We start from the raw sequence: 15,568 nt of genomic DNA on the forward strand, positions 1-15,568 counted from the left end.
TCCTTTCCTCTTATTTGTGGTTCAAAGCAATCTGTGCACACAGATTATTTTATAAATGGAGGGTGAGGCTTTATAATCTGCCATTTTAAGATGGCCTCTGTGGTGAAACTCTGATCCAGCTCGCCCAGTTCTTACTTCCTACTCACTGCTAAAGCACTACTTTTGGGGGGAACACGATGGGATATTTGGATGTGACAGTCCAACCTGGTTGAGATGTGAGGTGGTAACATGTTGCCAAGTAAGGAGAGTGCCTGACCCAGCTCAAGTGAGGTCTTAACAGCGAGCACCAAGTCTAGTCTCAACTGGGCAGGATCGGAAATGATAGAAAGTGCAGGTCTGTCTCCTCTGCAGGGGCAGGTTTAGATGCTTCAGTTTGGGTGCAATGGGGTGGTTTGTGCAGGTGTTTGATGTAGCCCAAATAAAAGAATGAAAACGGAAGAGTTGCAAGATATTCTTTCCCTGCAAGGTCCCCCAACTTCAATAGGCAATGCAGGCAATGATCTTGCTTGAAAATCAAGCTGCCCCTCTGACTGGTTTTCTCATTGTTTTCTTCTGTGTTTTTTCTTTTTAAGGTTTTTTCATTCCTGGGTTCCCAAAGCTGCAGAGATTTCAAGCTCATCACGAGCAGATTTTAAGCAAACTGTTCCCAAAGTTGAAGAAGCACATGGTAATGCCTTGCTATCAGTCTTTCACACTAATGTCACATTCTAATGTTAAAGCAATCAGTGTAATGTTCTGCCAAGCCCACTTCTAGTCATGTGCAACCATTTCAACCACGGAGAGGCAAATATGTACTAAGTGGCTCATCTGTGAATGTTGTGGAGGTGAATGGCTGTCATTTGTTTGGTGCTTGATACGCACATTGATGTAGAAATGTCCAGAGGCTTCCTTACGGACAGCCAGGCAGGAAGACTTACAGACTGCAGGCAGAAGGAACTATTTCATTCAGCAGAGGCTTGCTACGTTATTAGCCTGGTCATGAAACCTGAAGGGTGATGCTGGAGCATCTCCGGTCTTTCCTGGACAGCTGCTAGCCTTGTGTTTGCGCTTCCGTCGCCCCGGCCCGCTGTGCTGTGAGGCCGGCGGCAGAGTCCCTGCGCAGGGAGGCAGGAGCGTGAGGCGTGACGGGCTGTCGCCTGGCTCTGCGGGCTCCGCGCGTCCAGTTGTTCTCCTGGGCACGTGGCAGGAGCCCGTTTGTCAGCTGGAAGAGCAGCTGCGGGAGCATCAGCTGCAGACCAACAGCTAGGCAGCTATTTTGCAACACCTGCTCCCTGCTCCCCTCTTTTTTTTTCCCCTCCTCCCCACCTTGCATTTGCTTTAGTCATTTGGTGTTGAGAGCCAGACTCTGTGAAGGTTTCTTGTGCTCCTGAGGGACTCCAGGCAGCTCCTGCCTCATGCTGCAAAGGAGCCAGCCTGGGCTGTGTAAGCAGAACAGAGCCACAGGACAGGTTCTTACTTAGTTATAGCCACTTGAGGGAGGAAGGGAGGAGGGAATAACTCAAACCCAAGCAACTAGAAAAAAAATACCTTCATTAAGGGACTCTAGGAGTCAGCAGGTAGCAGCACGTGCGTTTCCCCCACCGAGAGCGGCATGTGCTCCCTGCAAAATCAGGCACCTCTTCCCTTTCACGGGGTGTGGGAGGGGGACAGGTCTGCACTGTGCTGGCCCTGCTCTCTGTAGCCATCCCAGCCGGCACTTGCCGCTTAACCGGGTGGTTGTGCCGGCGGAACCGGCGCGCACGTGAACGAGGCAGCGCGAACAGGATGGGCCTTGTGCTATGGGTGCAGGTTAATGTGTGGGCTGCTTAGTTGTGAATTATTTTTGTGGCACTCCGGGAGGCTTCAGTGGGGATTGCTATGGAAACAGAAACATTGATTGCTAAGGAGAAGGTGGGTTTTGGCTCCTGGAAGGTTTTTGCAAATTCCTGGAGTAGAAGTTAGCCCAGTAAACTGTTTGACAGAAATTCCTCTCTGAAGGTCTGGAGCAGCTGAAATCAGGCTCCAGCCATGACCACAGTGAAGACTAGGTCCAGCGACTGTCTTGGGTAAAGGGCCAAACTGACACTTCAGGGTTCTTGTTTAAAGCAGGCACCATGCTGGGATTAGATGCAGGGATGCAGGGAGCCGAAAAGAGCCTCTAGACCCAGAATCCAGCATTAATAAACCAACCAACCCCGCCAAAACCCCTCCAGCAGCCTGTCTGGTAAAACACATGTCTCTGCTGTCTCCTCCTAGGACAAGGAACAGATGACTACAGGGATTTACACGACCAAATGGTTCCTACAGTGTTTCATCGACCGGGTGAGCACTGTTTGTCGGGTATTTTCTGCTCTGCCACCTGTGCGCGCGGTGAATTCTGCTTATATTACTACTGAATTTTGAGATAGAATCTTAATTTCAAGAAGGTACTAATATTTGAGGTGGGATACTAGGCACATTTTCATAAGGCAGAAATTTTAACAGAAATTTTTAACAAGGGAGAAGCTAAAAATAACTGCACACCACTCAAGGCTGATGACAAGCAAACTTTGACTGTGCACTATAAATAATAGCTGTGAGGGGGATTTGGAGCAAAGGTCTAATCTTCTGAATCGAAAGAGATTTTTCTCTTGCCCACTGGCACTGCTGCAAGCTTGCAGAGGCAATTAACCTCACTTTGGCTCTGGAAACATGAATGGAGAAGAGGAGCTTGAGGCAGAAACCTGAACAAATTGCACTACAGCAGTTGCGCACAAATGAGCAGCCTGTGCACTGGAGACACGGGAAAGCATGAGAAAATTATGCTGATTTGTCCAGAGGTAATTTGGTAATGCTGAGCCAATGCTCCCGTATTTTTAGGGGCAGCCTTGTGCTCGCACAAAGATCTGGATTTGGTAACATCTATTACATCTGTGTGTCCACAGTCTCTTCCCTATCTCTTGTAAAACAGAGGATAAGCTCTTGCTTCAGGAGGGAATTGATTGCATTTGTACAGAGCTTTGTGTTCCTTGAGCAGAAGCTGTATAAAATGCAAACCCCTTAAAACGGCTGTAATCTACAGTAAATGAGCTGTCATGGGCAGTTGTGCCAGACTCTGGAGAAGCTGAGCATCCTAAATTTGAACCTAAATGTCACAGTAGGATCAGGATTAACTTCTGGTTTTGGGAGCTGCCGAAATCTTCATGGACCTCCCTGGAAAATGGGTTGCTCTGGAATTTTGGATACTGATTCTAATGAATCCTGGACAGCAAGTGCCTTGCTCTGCTGGGTGTTTCAGTGCAAATGGGCAAATTTATGCCACTAACCTCTGCGTGTGTCAGCGCACAAGTCAGTGCAACTAGAGTCACGCTGGGAAGAGGTCTCTGAGTTGCCTGACGAGCTGGGCTTGTTTGTTCGATGCAGACGCCCTTCACTCTCACTTTGCGGCTCTGGGACATCTACATCCTGGAAGGAGAGCGGGTCCTGACGGCCATGGCTTACACAATACTCAAGCTGCACAAAAGTAAGATGCCCGCAGAACTCCCCGCTTGCCCCACGCCGCAGAGCTGACGCCGTGGGGCTGTGGTTGCCCTGTCGCGTAGCCTGGCACGCGCATGCGAGCGGTGGCAATTTGGCTGTGGGGACCCCCCACTCCCCTAGTCAGGCCGTGCTCCAAAAGGATGAGCTGCTGCGTAGCCCCACAGCGCAAGAGGGGCACTTTGGCGCTAGCCCAGGTCTGCGCTGCCGTCCACGGGCCGCACTGTGTGTTTAGGTAGCTCCTCTTACTCGCTGCACCGTCACCCTCACCGCTGCCCGGACACTGGTGGCTCTGGGGACCCGCTGCGCCCGTGACGGTGCCGCTTCAGAGGTGCCCATGTAGATGGTGCCTTGTTTGTCAGGAAGGGCAAAAGGGATGGAAACTTGGCATTGCTCCAGAAAGCTGCCTGTGGCTTTACTTGGACAATCCAACTAAGCCGAGGGCTCCTCAAAAGGTTGTGGAGGAAGAAATAAAATCATTAATACATCTTTAAAATACTTCTGAAATGCCCCAAACATTTTTTCCTTACATAACGTAAGGTGGTGCCATTCCTGTCTTGAGATGCGTGTGCCTTCGAGGCGAGCCAGGCCGCCTCATGAGAAAGTGGGAAGCTGCTTTCTTGCCACCTGCCCCAGGCCGCAAGGCGGCTCTGCAGCCCTGGCACATCAGGACATCCTAGCCCTGAGACAGGAGAGCAGCAGACACCGACTTGTTTGCCTGTCGCTTGGGGTCTGTCACATGGAGCTTTTCCTCCTCCTAGAGGTACCAGCGAGAACTTCTCCCAATAACCTGCGTGCTAGTGGTGCCAGGCCGTGACCTACAGACTCCCACCAGCAGCCACGTTGTCCCCTCGCTCTTGCTAGGAGCTGCTCAGAGGACTTTCCTGGTGGGGGTGCATAAGTGTGGGTGAGAGCAAGGCCTGAGACAGGCAACCCCGAAGGAAAAGCGGGATTGATGCAAACGTGCCCAGACTTTCACAGCCCGGAGCACTGACGTGCCCAGAGCAGCAGAGCCCCTGACTTGGCAGACGGCGCTCTGCCCTACTGCCTGCTCTCGTGCTGGAAAACCCCCGTGATGGCGACCCGGCCGTGCCGCCCTGCTGACTTCGTGGTGTTTTCTGCCTAGAGCGCTTGCTGAAGATGTCTCTGGAAGATCTCCGGGAGTTCCTGCAGGAGAAGACTGCTGCTTCCCTGCAGTACGAGGATGACGCTGTGATTGAGCAGCTGCAGGTGTCCATGAGCGAACTGCGCAAGATGAAGTTCGACCTCCCGCCGCCAGGTACGCAGAGCAGAGCAGCAGGGTCTGCACCCAGTGCAGCAGCAATGGGCACCCTGCAGGATGTGGCCACACCGCTGCCCCAGGGCGCTGGTGCCTCTGCCACTTCGTGGGGGTCACTGTGTGTTGTGGTGTCCCTCCTTTGCCAGCTCTCTGTCCTGCCTTGCAGCTCGGAGGTCTGTCCTCATAAGGGCAGAAAGCCAAAGTGCCTCAAACTGGGTTAGACCATGCTAGGCTCACTCTTGCTTTCTCAGGTTACTAGTAACTAGGTGAGTAGAGCACAAAGGAGGAAATAACTCGGTAAAAAAAAAAAAGTCCTGCTGGCAGGGCAGGCGGTAGTATTTTTAATGAGCAAGGCCTTGTGAATTCTTTGTCCCCTGAGTTTCTGTTGCATTTTGTTTCCTGATCACCCATCGAGTGGAAAGGTGTTAGGACCAGGCCCACACTGCATGTGTGAGGCTGCTTCAGTGTCAGCCAGGCTAGAGTGGGTGACCACCAGCTCAACAGCTTCAGTTTCCTTAAATACAGGTTGAGGCCCAGCTCCCTCAGCAGCACTTGGCCGCCCTCAGGTCATGCAGCCCCCATGGGCTCTTCTCCTGGCACTAGAAATTCACAGAAAAGCAGCAGAGGGAAACATCCGGGACCTGCCAAGCAGTGGGCGAGGGAAATGGGCAGGACAGGACACCAGTGCTGGAGTCTTCTGGGGCTCCCAGACTTGCAGAGCTGCCTCGTGCTGCTGCCAAGGGCTGGGGGCCACCTGGATCTTTCCCTGGGGCCAGGACAGGGCCTCCTGGGTAAAGTGTTTGGTGCAAAGGGAAGTAACATGTGGTCTGGTGTTTTTTAGCGTGCTTTTCCTCTGTTTCCCCCTCCCTCGCATGTAGCAAAGGCTGAGGAATTCCCACGGAAACCGCTGGGCCTGGAGCTCTCGCTCAGCTGCGTGGCAGTGAAGGCCACCGGCCAGAACGGCGTCGTGGGCGAGCGCCCTGCGGACAGGGAGGCCGCGCAGCCCTCCTCCCCCAGGAGAAGCCCTGGGGCTCCCGGAGAAGCAGCCGCTGACACGAGCGCGGCGGTGACGGGGAGGACTCCTGTTCTGCAGCGCAGCCAACCAGCCACCACGGTGGACGGCCCCCTGCGCCCACCAAACAGCCCAGACAAGGAAGAGCCTCTAGAGGATGATCAGGTGGCATCACCCGAGAAAGCTGCCCATGAGATCCCAGCACAGCAGCCCCCTCCTCAGGAGGCGAGTGAGATGCAGAGCTTCCCGACGAGCGGAGATGTTGCCTGTGTGAGCAGGGACCTTGTCCCGCCTGGGAGCCCAGGCGCTACGGCCGGGAGGTGTCCGGGGGAGGAGCGGAACAGCCCGCCCGCCCCTGCAGGCCACGGGAGCGGAGCTGCTGGCCCTGCAGCCGCGCGGCCACCGGCCTCGCCGGCCGAGGGCTGCTCCGCGGGGCTGCCTGTCCTCGGGCATGGCCATGCCCTAGGCGAGCACGAGTCACCCAGCCAAGCCCTCTCCCTTCCCACCCCAGCCAGCTCCTTAGACTCTTCTCTCCAGAACGTGCCAAGTCCTCCAGGCTCAAGCACCGTGACCTCTTCTGTAGATCTGCTAGCTGGGGGGGTTTTGCCGTTGCCTGAGCAGCTTTGCAATATGGACCATTCCGCAGAACAGCCAAATCCAGCTGCTTGCAGTTTGCCAGAGGGACAAGCAGCAGCTCCCCTGTGTAACGAGAGCGCCCTGGATGCCCTCCCCGCTCTCTGCCAGGCAGCAGGCAGCCGCTGCCAGACACCCGCAGTGCGAGCACTTCCCTGGCCATGAGTGCTGGGAGAATGCGTCTCCTTTGTGGGGCGCCAGCACCGGGCAGCGGGGCAGAGCGATGCAGCTGGACAGAGTGACATCAGGCGCTTGGTACTGAAGTCCGCCTCCGTGGACGAGCTCGCTAAACTGCAGCAGAACGGCCCGGGGAGCGTGGAGGCGGCGGCCGTGCCCGGCGGCCTGGGCTCCGCAGCCTTCAGCGCGTCGGCTCTGCGCAGGCCGCCCGGCGGCAGCGAGCCCCTCCTGGCGGGGACGGCGGCGCGGGGCTGCTCCCAGCCGCTGCCCTCCCCGTGCGCCGAGGGCAACAACAGCCCCTACGCCGTTGTGAAGACCACCACCCCCCTGCACGTGGCCCACGCCACGGAGCAGGACCTCCTGAACAGGAAGCAGGTGGCACTGCCCCTGCCAGAGCCTGGCCGGGCCCTGGGGGCCACCTCTGCGGCTCCGGAGGACCTTGAGGGTGCCCTCAAAGGCACCCAGAGATTATTGACTGCACAGAGAGCACCGCGGCCTCCCCTGAGCCCCAAACCAAAACTGCCACCGAAGGTGACCAAATCCCACTCAGAGAGTAATTTCAATGCAGACTCTTGTCCCCCAGCACAGTTGCCCAAATCGGTGACATTTTAGCAGGGAAGAGGGGAGGGCAGGCAGAGGAGTCGGGTGCTGGAGCCAACACTGTTCGTTCTGGAAGCGCCCGCGCGGGAGGCCTGTGTCGGGCAAGGATGTGGCCTGCACGGAGCAGGGAGGCACCGGCGCGCCGAGCGTGCAGGGGAGCCTCGGCGCCACAGGAGCCGCAGCTGCAGCCACCGGGACACCATCAGCGCCCCGAGGCACTAAAGTGCAGTCTTGTTGTTCAGCCATGGTTTCTTTTCTATGGACAAATTGGGAAGTGCTTTTATTTTTGCCTATTCCCAGAAACTTTGAAAGCCCGTCTGCTCCGGAGGGAGAGATGAGGCTGGCTGGCTTGTTGCGCGGTTTGGCTTGCTGCCTGAGCCAGGCAGCCCTGGGCATGGAAGCAGGCGCAAGGCGTAGGGGTCTGTGATAGCAGAGAGGGTCTTTCTCTGCAAAGGATCATGCGCGTGGCCAGCGGTGTTTCTTTTAAAGCCCTCTGTAGCAGTAGTGTTTCTCCTTTCAACACCACAGCAGGCAGCGGCCCTTCAGAGGGGGCCGTGGAGGCTCCACACGGCGCGCGCCAGCCTGCTCAATAGTCTATGCAATTCCTGCAGAGCGCAGCTTGTGCCGCCATGCTGGCCGTCCAGCTGCAGCGACCAGCCCCTGGGGGAAGGCCGGCGGCCCTGAGCTCCTCTGCTCCCAGCAGGTCTCTCGCCTTGACCTCTGGGAGGGCTGCGGAGCGAGGCCGGCATGTGGCCTCCTCCTGGGCAGCCTCTAGCGCCAGAGCACTGGTTGGTCGGATTTTTTTTTTTTTTTCCTGGAGTTCTCGAGGTGATGAGGACAGTGATGAAGGTTAAATCTGGTTTGTTAGGGAGGCTTCTGAGGGGCCTGTCAGGCGCCCTGTCCCCTGCAGATGGCAGGAGAGCGGGCGGGCTTGCTCCCTCGCCATCGATTGAAGAGGAGAGGAGGCAGCTCCTCGGTGGAGAGCCAAGCTGCACTCGGCTGCGCGCGGGGCTCTGCCCTTCCCTGGCGGGTGCCGGGCGTGCGGCGGTGCCTGACCACAGCGCCGAGCTGAAGCCACCTTCTGCTTTGGGCAATGGGTGCAAATGCTACGGGACATGATGAGGGCGAGCACGTTGCCCAGAACGTGCTCTTGGCCCTTCTGCTTTAGCGCTGCCTGGAACCAGCAGCCGTATCCAAGAAAGGAAACATGGGCACGGAGGTTGGAGCATGGGTGTTGCAGCAGCTCACTGCCGAGGGGTGCCTGGACCTGCTTTCCCTTCATTTGTGGAAAGGTCTCCTCTTCCCCAGCATCCCTCGGGATCCCTGCCTCTGCCAGCTGTAGGTGTGCCCCTGAAAAAATGGTCCAAAGCTGTGTCCCCATTCCCTAGCGGGTGAAGAGACTTCATTAAGAGAGCATCTTGCTCAGAGCAGCAGGGAATAAACTCCTGCCCAGATGCTGCTCGCTGCACAAGCCGCCTGTTCCTCCCGTTGCTGGAGGACCTGGGCCGTAGCTCACATAAGGTTTGAGGTGACTTTCAAAACTGGCTTTTGTCTCCTGGACTGATGCACACCCCGCCTGGGAGCCCTGAAGGAGGTTTCCTTTAAACCTCGGGAGGCCTGAAGGAGACTTGGCTAAATCCCTGGGGAGGCCGTGGGCTGTCTGTGCGCTTGTGCTGGTGCATGCTGGTGGCAGCCGCGGGTGTCAAAGGCAGCAACCACTGTCCCTCGGGTGCAGCTGGCCAGAGCCCAGCTCTTGTGGCAACCCCTGCTCTGACCAGGTCCCGACGTGGGCCATGGAGGAGCCCCCAAACCTGCCTGTCCTTCCTGCCTGTGCGGGGAGCAGGGACGGTCCTAACTACCTCACAGGGGTGTGAGGAGCCGCGAGCTGCTGCTGGGGACGCGCTTTGAGGAGAAGTGCTGCGCAGGTGCTCAGTGTTTGTATTTTGAGATGCCACATGTCGCCCTAAAGGCAAAGGTGCTCAAGTGTTTTCAGTTTAGCATAGTTTTTTCCAGTGACCGTGCAGGAGTTGGACACGTGTGTGTGTTAGAGCACCTCAGTGGTGTTTCACACAGGTAGCAGTTGCCCTCAGCTAGGAAGCGAAGGGCGCCAAGAGCCCCCGGGCGGCTGCCGGGCTCCTCGGGGCTCGGCTGCTGGCGCTGCAGCTTCCTCCTCTCCGTGAGGCGCGCGGAGGATCCTGTGGACCCGGTGGATATTCAGCCCCCACGGGCATGAGGGGAGCCCCCCTTTGCCCTCACTTCTGGCCGCCTTGCGCCTCTCCTTTGGGTCCCCAGCCAGGATGTGTCTAGGAGGTTTGGCAACATTTACGTTCATAGGGGGATTTAATGTAATTTTAAAGAGCTGCCACATTATCCACTTGTCGGCAAGGCGCAGAGGGGGTTTCTGCCCTCTCTTGCTCTGGCGGGGATGGGCAGAGCGTCCCTGGGCAAAGGCGCCGCAGAGCCCCGGGAGCTGCAGCGCTGCTTTCCCGGGCACAGCCCCGGGCGGCTCCCACGGCCCCCTGTGCCCGTCCGCGCGTCTCCAGCCCCGCTCTCCTGCGGGCGCTGGCAGGAGAACGCACTGCACGGAGCCCTTGCAAGAGCAGCCCGCTGCTCCTGGGCACGGATTCTCTGTCCTCTTCCCTCTCCCAGCAGCTCCAGAAAGGTCTCCGTGGCAGCAGGGGCCTCAGCCATTCCTCTGGGGCGAGGAAGGAAAGTCGAGCAGGAATCAGAGGGGTGACAGGGCAGTGGGACAAGCACCGGGCAAAGCCCCTTTTGCTCCTACACCAAATTCCTTAAAACAGCCTCAAGCTCATAGCAAAAGCCAGTGTTATTGCAAGTAAACTCAGGAAAACTGCTCCCCTGCCCCTTTGGCCTTGCAGTCCCAGATAGCTCTTACCTGGCTGACCAACCTGTTTAGTTTGACAGACAAATGTTGCGGGTTGTTTTTTGTTTTGTAACTGAGCACTTTGAGCAGCTGGGTGAGCCCCGCAGCAGGAGTCCCGGAGCGGAGCTGGCAGGGCTGTGGCGTAGAGGTCAGTGTCCCTTCTGTGCACTTTGATAGATCTGCTACCATCGGCTTTTGTTTTTAATTGCTCTTGTTTACAGCGGGGAACGCTTTCTCCATGACTCTTTCTAATGTATTATAATTGCTACTTAAAACCATTTTTACATCTGTGTTCCACCCTTGTGTTTTGTAAGAAAGTTTGGAAGGCAAAGTCCATGGTTCCTTTTTACTCTGACCCAGACAGACTGTACATAGTATTCAGTGCTGTGTTTTACATGGTTGTAATGAGAATGGTTAAAGAAGTTTAGCATAAAACTGGCTCCAGGAGGTTTCTTATATCAACAAAACCTGCTGCAGTCCCCGCTGCTCCCTGCAGCCCTCATCTTGTCGGCTCTCAGCTCGGCTGGCTGGGCTGCTTGTCCACTGCTGAGGGCAGAGGCAGGATGGGGAAAGGCTCCCTGGAGCACCCGCTCCCTGCTTGCAGCTGAGAGCATTCGCGTGGGAAAACGCTCAGGTTTTAGGGTAGGGCTTGGCGCTTCCCTTACATGAGCGAGGGTGCGCGCTTCCGTGTGCGCAGGCGGCGGAGACGTTTGTCTGAAGCAGATGTCCCTGCTGGCAGCTGACTCGTCTGCGGTGCCTGCACGGCAGAAGCCTCCTGGCCACATCCTGGTGTCTCCTGGCCCTGCTTCTCAGTTCGTGGCCGCACTGAGGGGCATCACCTCAGTAGGGGAGAGTAAGCCCCTTTTGTCAGGACGAAGCCTTCCTGTCCTGCCTTGGCTGCAGCATGCTCTGATTCCAGGTTCTGACGCATCCCGCAGGGAAAGACACACTGCAGCAGCCCTGCTTGGCTTCACTTCAGCAGGGAGCTCCGGCTGTGAGTTCAGCTCTGTGCCAAGGAACAACTTGGGAAAAGGTTTGATGGGACAGAGGGTGGAAAGACGCAGCTCCTGCAGGCCGTGGGGACGACTTGCCGTGGCTGATCTCCTCGCAGGTTAGGGCTCAGTGATGCTCATGGCAGCCGCTGGTGCCACAGGTGAAAGTGGCACCTGCTGCAGCTGCCGTGTTCTGAGAAGCTGCTGTGATCAGCGCCCGTCACATCCCCTGCTTCCTAACCCTGCAGCGTTCCCAGGCCTTTTGGGTTTGGGGTGTCACACTCAGCATCACTGCGGCTCCCCATAAGGGAAAGCTGCCATAACAAGACGATGGTTACAGTGAACGTGTCGCGTCCCGAAGAGCAGCGAGCCTTTGCCGCTGCCAGCAACGCGCCCGGCCACACGCTCGCATGGGCCCTCTCGGTTGCCTCGGTCAGCTGGCCCTGTTGGCCTCGCTCAGCAAGAAAGGGGCCTGCTTGGACCAGCTTGGAACTACCCCGGTGTTCAGGTGCAGCACGCGCCACCGCAGCAGAGCCCGACAGCAGCCCAGCCAGAGACTCCCTTTAGAAAGGGAAGAAAATTTCTATGTCAGGAAACGAGAAAGTGGGGGGAGGCAGAGCGCCTCTGGCTACAGCTGTCTGAGCAGCGTCTCTCGATCTCCGCCAGCCCCCGCGCCCCCTCGCAGCCGCGCAGAGCAGCTCCGCGCTCTGCTCCCGCGGCACCCAGGGCCGGCGCACGCCGAGCAAGAGCCAGAGCGCGGCCGCAGCACGGGCTGGGCCTGTGACACCAGCAGCGTGTGACACTGCCCCCGGCAGCCCGTGCGGCTGCCGCAGAGCCGCCCCGCGCTACGGGGAGGGCTCCCGCGTTGAGGCACGCGCTGCTCCCCAAGGGAGCAGGCGGCAACGGCTGTGGGCCGAGCGCTGCGGCCGGCTCGGCAGGGGCAGAGGCCTCCCTGGGGCGGGGAGGTGAGCAAGGCGGCAGGGAGAGCCCCCTGTTCCTCACTGAAACACCCAGCCTTGGGTCAATCGTTTTAAAGAAGCCCCCCGTTACTGCTGTTTTGGCCACGATCCCCTCAGCTGCCTGTGGCTTCCGTGCAGCTGCTCAGGACCTTTTGCTGGTGTCAAGCACAGGCTTTGCCAGGGGCACTCGGCAGGCTTCCTTGTGGCCTGGGCTTGCCTTCTTCCCCTTTGAGCTGCCGTCTTCCTAATCTCTCTTTCTGGGGCCTTTGCTCAAGAATCACCCCCTTCCCAGAGCCCCGCTGGCCAGGGCTGCTCTACGGCAGTAAGAGGAGGGCAGCTGTCCCAGAAGCAGCCATAGGCGGTGGCCACGTGAAGACACCTGCGAGCCACCTGCAGCCTCCTTGGACTCCTGCTGTTCTTGACTCGATGGCAGGAGCCCAGCCACCCATCAGCAGTGCCAGGAGCTGGGACAGACGGGAGAGGCCGCGTCTCGCCCTGGTGAAGCAGCTGGGCTCCCTGTTCCCCAGCTCTCTGCTGAACCCCACTGCTCTTGTCCTCGTTGCCTGCCCTCCACAACGGCCGAGCTGTCCGCGTGCCTCTGCAGCACGTCAGCAAGTCAGCACTGAATAATTGATGCTAAGTGGAGCCTGGAGCAGAGCCAAGCAAGGGAGCAAGTGAAGCTATGGGACTATTTTAGGTTTGGCTTGCAGCAGGGGGAGAGGGGAGAGCTCTGCACTTAGAAGCTCTGAGCAAGGGCAGCGCTGGGGCTAGGCCACGTCTGGGCTGCAGGGCTGCTGCAAAGGCGGTGCAGAGCAGCAGCTGGGGGAGGACAGGCGTGTGGGCTCGTGGGGTTCATGGGGCCACGGGGTTCATGGGGCTCACGGGGTTCACCAGCGCTCGCCTCCCTCTGAGCACCACTGCGGCTTGTTGCCTTCCTAGCGCACAACGTATGAAAAAAGCCGTCACACGGGGAAAATAACAAGGCAGCAGTTAAAAGACTGCTCTGGGTCCTCCCTAAACCATCTCCTAAACTGTCATCTCAGGAGCTGAGGAAGGCCAACAGGGAGGCAAGAAGACCCACCAGCATCTTACCAGGAGAAGCACAATTCCACTTACATAATAGGACATGGGCAGCAGAGTAAAGCAGCCGATAAGAAAACCAGAGCTGAAACTAATTGGTGAAAATCTCACTAGAAAACAAACATGTTTCAAAACACCCGGTCCATCTCAAACCCAGAGTTTCTCCATGTTTTGATGCACAGACAGCAGTTACAGAGAGAGTTGAAATGCAGATGGAAACAGTTTTGAAGATAAATACAAAGGTGTAAGACCAGGGAAGCAGAGTCACAGAAATCAGGCTTATTTAGTCCTCTCACTTGCTATAAATTAGACTTCTCTCAAGACACCCTGAGAGGGTACGAGAAAAACTTTTCTCCAAAACTTGCATTGTGTTTTCAGATGTGCCTGCAAGCAGATGGAAGCATCCAAAAGCATCTTGCTTCCACGGCTGCCTCTAACAGCCTGGGGCCTCCCCACTGCAGTTCCTGCTCAAGCCTGCGATGGCCCTGGGGTCCCAGGCAACCCAAGCCTGGGCAGTGCGTGAGAAGCTGCCCCACCGCGGGGGCACATCTACAGGCCGCAGTTTGAGCAAGCTGGTTCTCAGGGAACTTGGCTGCTTCAGCTCCCCCTTACAGCTCCCAGCAGCTTGTGCCGCTCCCAAGGCTTCCTGCCACACTGAGCGGATATAACCCCAAGCTGACCAGCTCCAAGCCTTGGTGGCTGCTGCTTCTCCACACTGCTGATTCCTGCTTGGCTCTCAGCGCTAACTACAGCTCTAAGATACTGCTGCAAGAATGTTCCTCGGATGCCTGTTCCTGAGGAGACCTGTCCTGATAGTGAGGAAATGCCGTTCGGACCACGTAGTCGGACACCAGATTGCATGAGGTGGTCCAGCTGCTCTAGGCTCAGTACTTGGCAGACAACAGGCTGCTGGTGGTGACTGAAGAAATGGAGCTCTGCACCTACATCCACAGCTGCTGCTGGAAGATGGCAAGTCACCCGGAGCTCCTGGCACTGCGAGGGAGCAAGCAACACCTCATGGACACTTTCAAGGACCTGTTAGCAGTTTTGTGATGCTCCTCAGTGCCTGATACTGTGGGAGGTCAAGCAAGGAGCTCCCCACACAAGTGAAAACAATAGAAAGTATCACTGAGGCTGAAAGAGTAGCAGTGGACAGGACTGCAGCACAGAGGGGAGGGCTGTTCTGCCTGTCCTTCCCCAGCTGAACTGCAAGCAAGAAGGCCCAGGGCAGCCTGCAGCCCAGCCACAAGAGCCGCGCTGCGAAGCCCCGCGCCGCAGCCGTGTCCTTTGCCTGCCAGCAGGAGCCATGGCTGGCAGCTCCTGCAGCCTCGGCCAGCCCCGCTGCTGCCGCGGCCTGCAGCAAGCACCCGGCCCTCACCGCCCCGCAGCCACCGGCACCCTGCGGATCTTCGTGGGCTGAAGACAGGGCTTCTGTCCAAGCCCTTAGACCAAAAGGCCTGGCACTCGTTCCAGCACTTAATCAGCATCTTTAAAGGCTTGTAAGCAACTTTGTCAGCTGACTCAGCTCCAATCTCTGATCCCCAGCCTCCCTGTAATAGGGTATGAGGTGCTTGAACAAGGTGGTAGAGAGGCTTGACGTCAATCCTGACTGGCTTGGTCAGGTCAGGCCGAGCCAGACTTGTTCAGCTATGGCATCGTGTAAGCACAGGTTCAGCGAGGACAATCCTCCGTCATGGGAGATGCAGCCCCAGAAGATAACTGGCACAGTGCCGAGTGCCTGAAGCCTTGGCACACACCGTGTCCACGCTTGCCCGAGACTCCCAGCACTGAGCTCAGTCCAGCCCTGCTGTGACCTGCTAAGCACTGTGGTTGTGCAGAAAAGTTGAAGTGGCCAAACTTACCTCTGCACTTACGCAGCTTCCAGCCTCGCAGCTGCAGCCACTCTTCAGAATAACAACATGATCTGCTTACCTGAGCACATGCTAAAAAAGCAGAACTGAGATGGGTAGCAAGCTCCTGACCGTAAAGAAACTTTGAACTGTTGCGATATCTGAAAAATGCATCTTCCAGTGAAGGTATTCCTGAAACGTGCACCTAAGTACCTGTGTTCTAGGAAAAAATCCCAAGCTAATCCGAACCCAGCAATTCGTTCTCCAGACCCGCCTTTGCCCTAATGAGGCTACAACACTGATACTATTCCAAGGCTCAAAAATTCACCTAGCAAGTAGCTGTGAACACATGAGGAAGTAACACTGACTTCCTACCTGTCATGACTAGCAAGCTGCTGTGCTGTACTGACCCAGACTACTACTGCTTGTCATTCAAGTGACGCTGACAAGTGAACGCCAGGTCCAAATCCACAGCTCCAGCTGAGGGAAGGGCTGTTTCTGGCCTACCCCCCATACCAAGGCCCAGCTGACTGGTCTTACTGACACACTGAACATCTGTCTTGACTCTCCTGAAGCTCGCCCTGCTGATTGTTCAAACTGGAGATCG

General features: G+C 57.0%; 1 protein-coding gene across 1 annotated transcript in view; it reads left to right on the forward strand.

The window, feature by feature from the left end:
* The window catches only part of LOC104575483 (uncharacterized), a 28,464-nt gene extending 21,220 nt beyond the window's left edge, over positions 1-7,244 (forward strand). The window contains 7 exon segments of the mRNA XM_010222827.2: positions 573-667; positions 2,236-2,301; positions 3,382-3,481; positions 4,622-4,774; positions 5,653-6,520; positions 6,522-6,655; positions 6,658-7,244. Coding sequence (XP_010221129.2) covers positions 573-667; positions 2,236-2,301; positions 3,382-3,481; positions 4,622-4,774; positions 5,653-6,520; positions 6,522-6,655; positions 6,658-7,208 — 1,967 coding nt within the window. The 3' untranslated portion in view covers positions 7,209-7,244.
* The last annotated feature ends 8,324 nt before the right edge of the window (positions 7,245-15,568 follow it).

This window comes from Tinamus guttatus, unplaced genomic scaffold (assembly GCF_059628265.1).
Source record: "Tinamus guttatus ecotype Peru unplaced genomic scaffold, ASM5962826v1 Tinamus_guttatus_pri_ptg000240l, whole genome shotgun sequence".
NCBI classification, from domain to species: Eukaryota; Metazoa; Chordata; class Aves; order Tinamiformes; family Tinamidae; genus Tinamus; species Tinamus guttatus.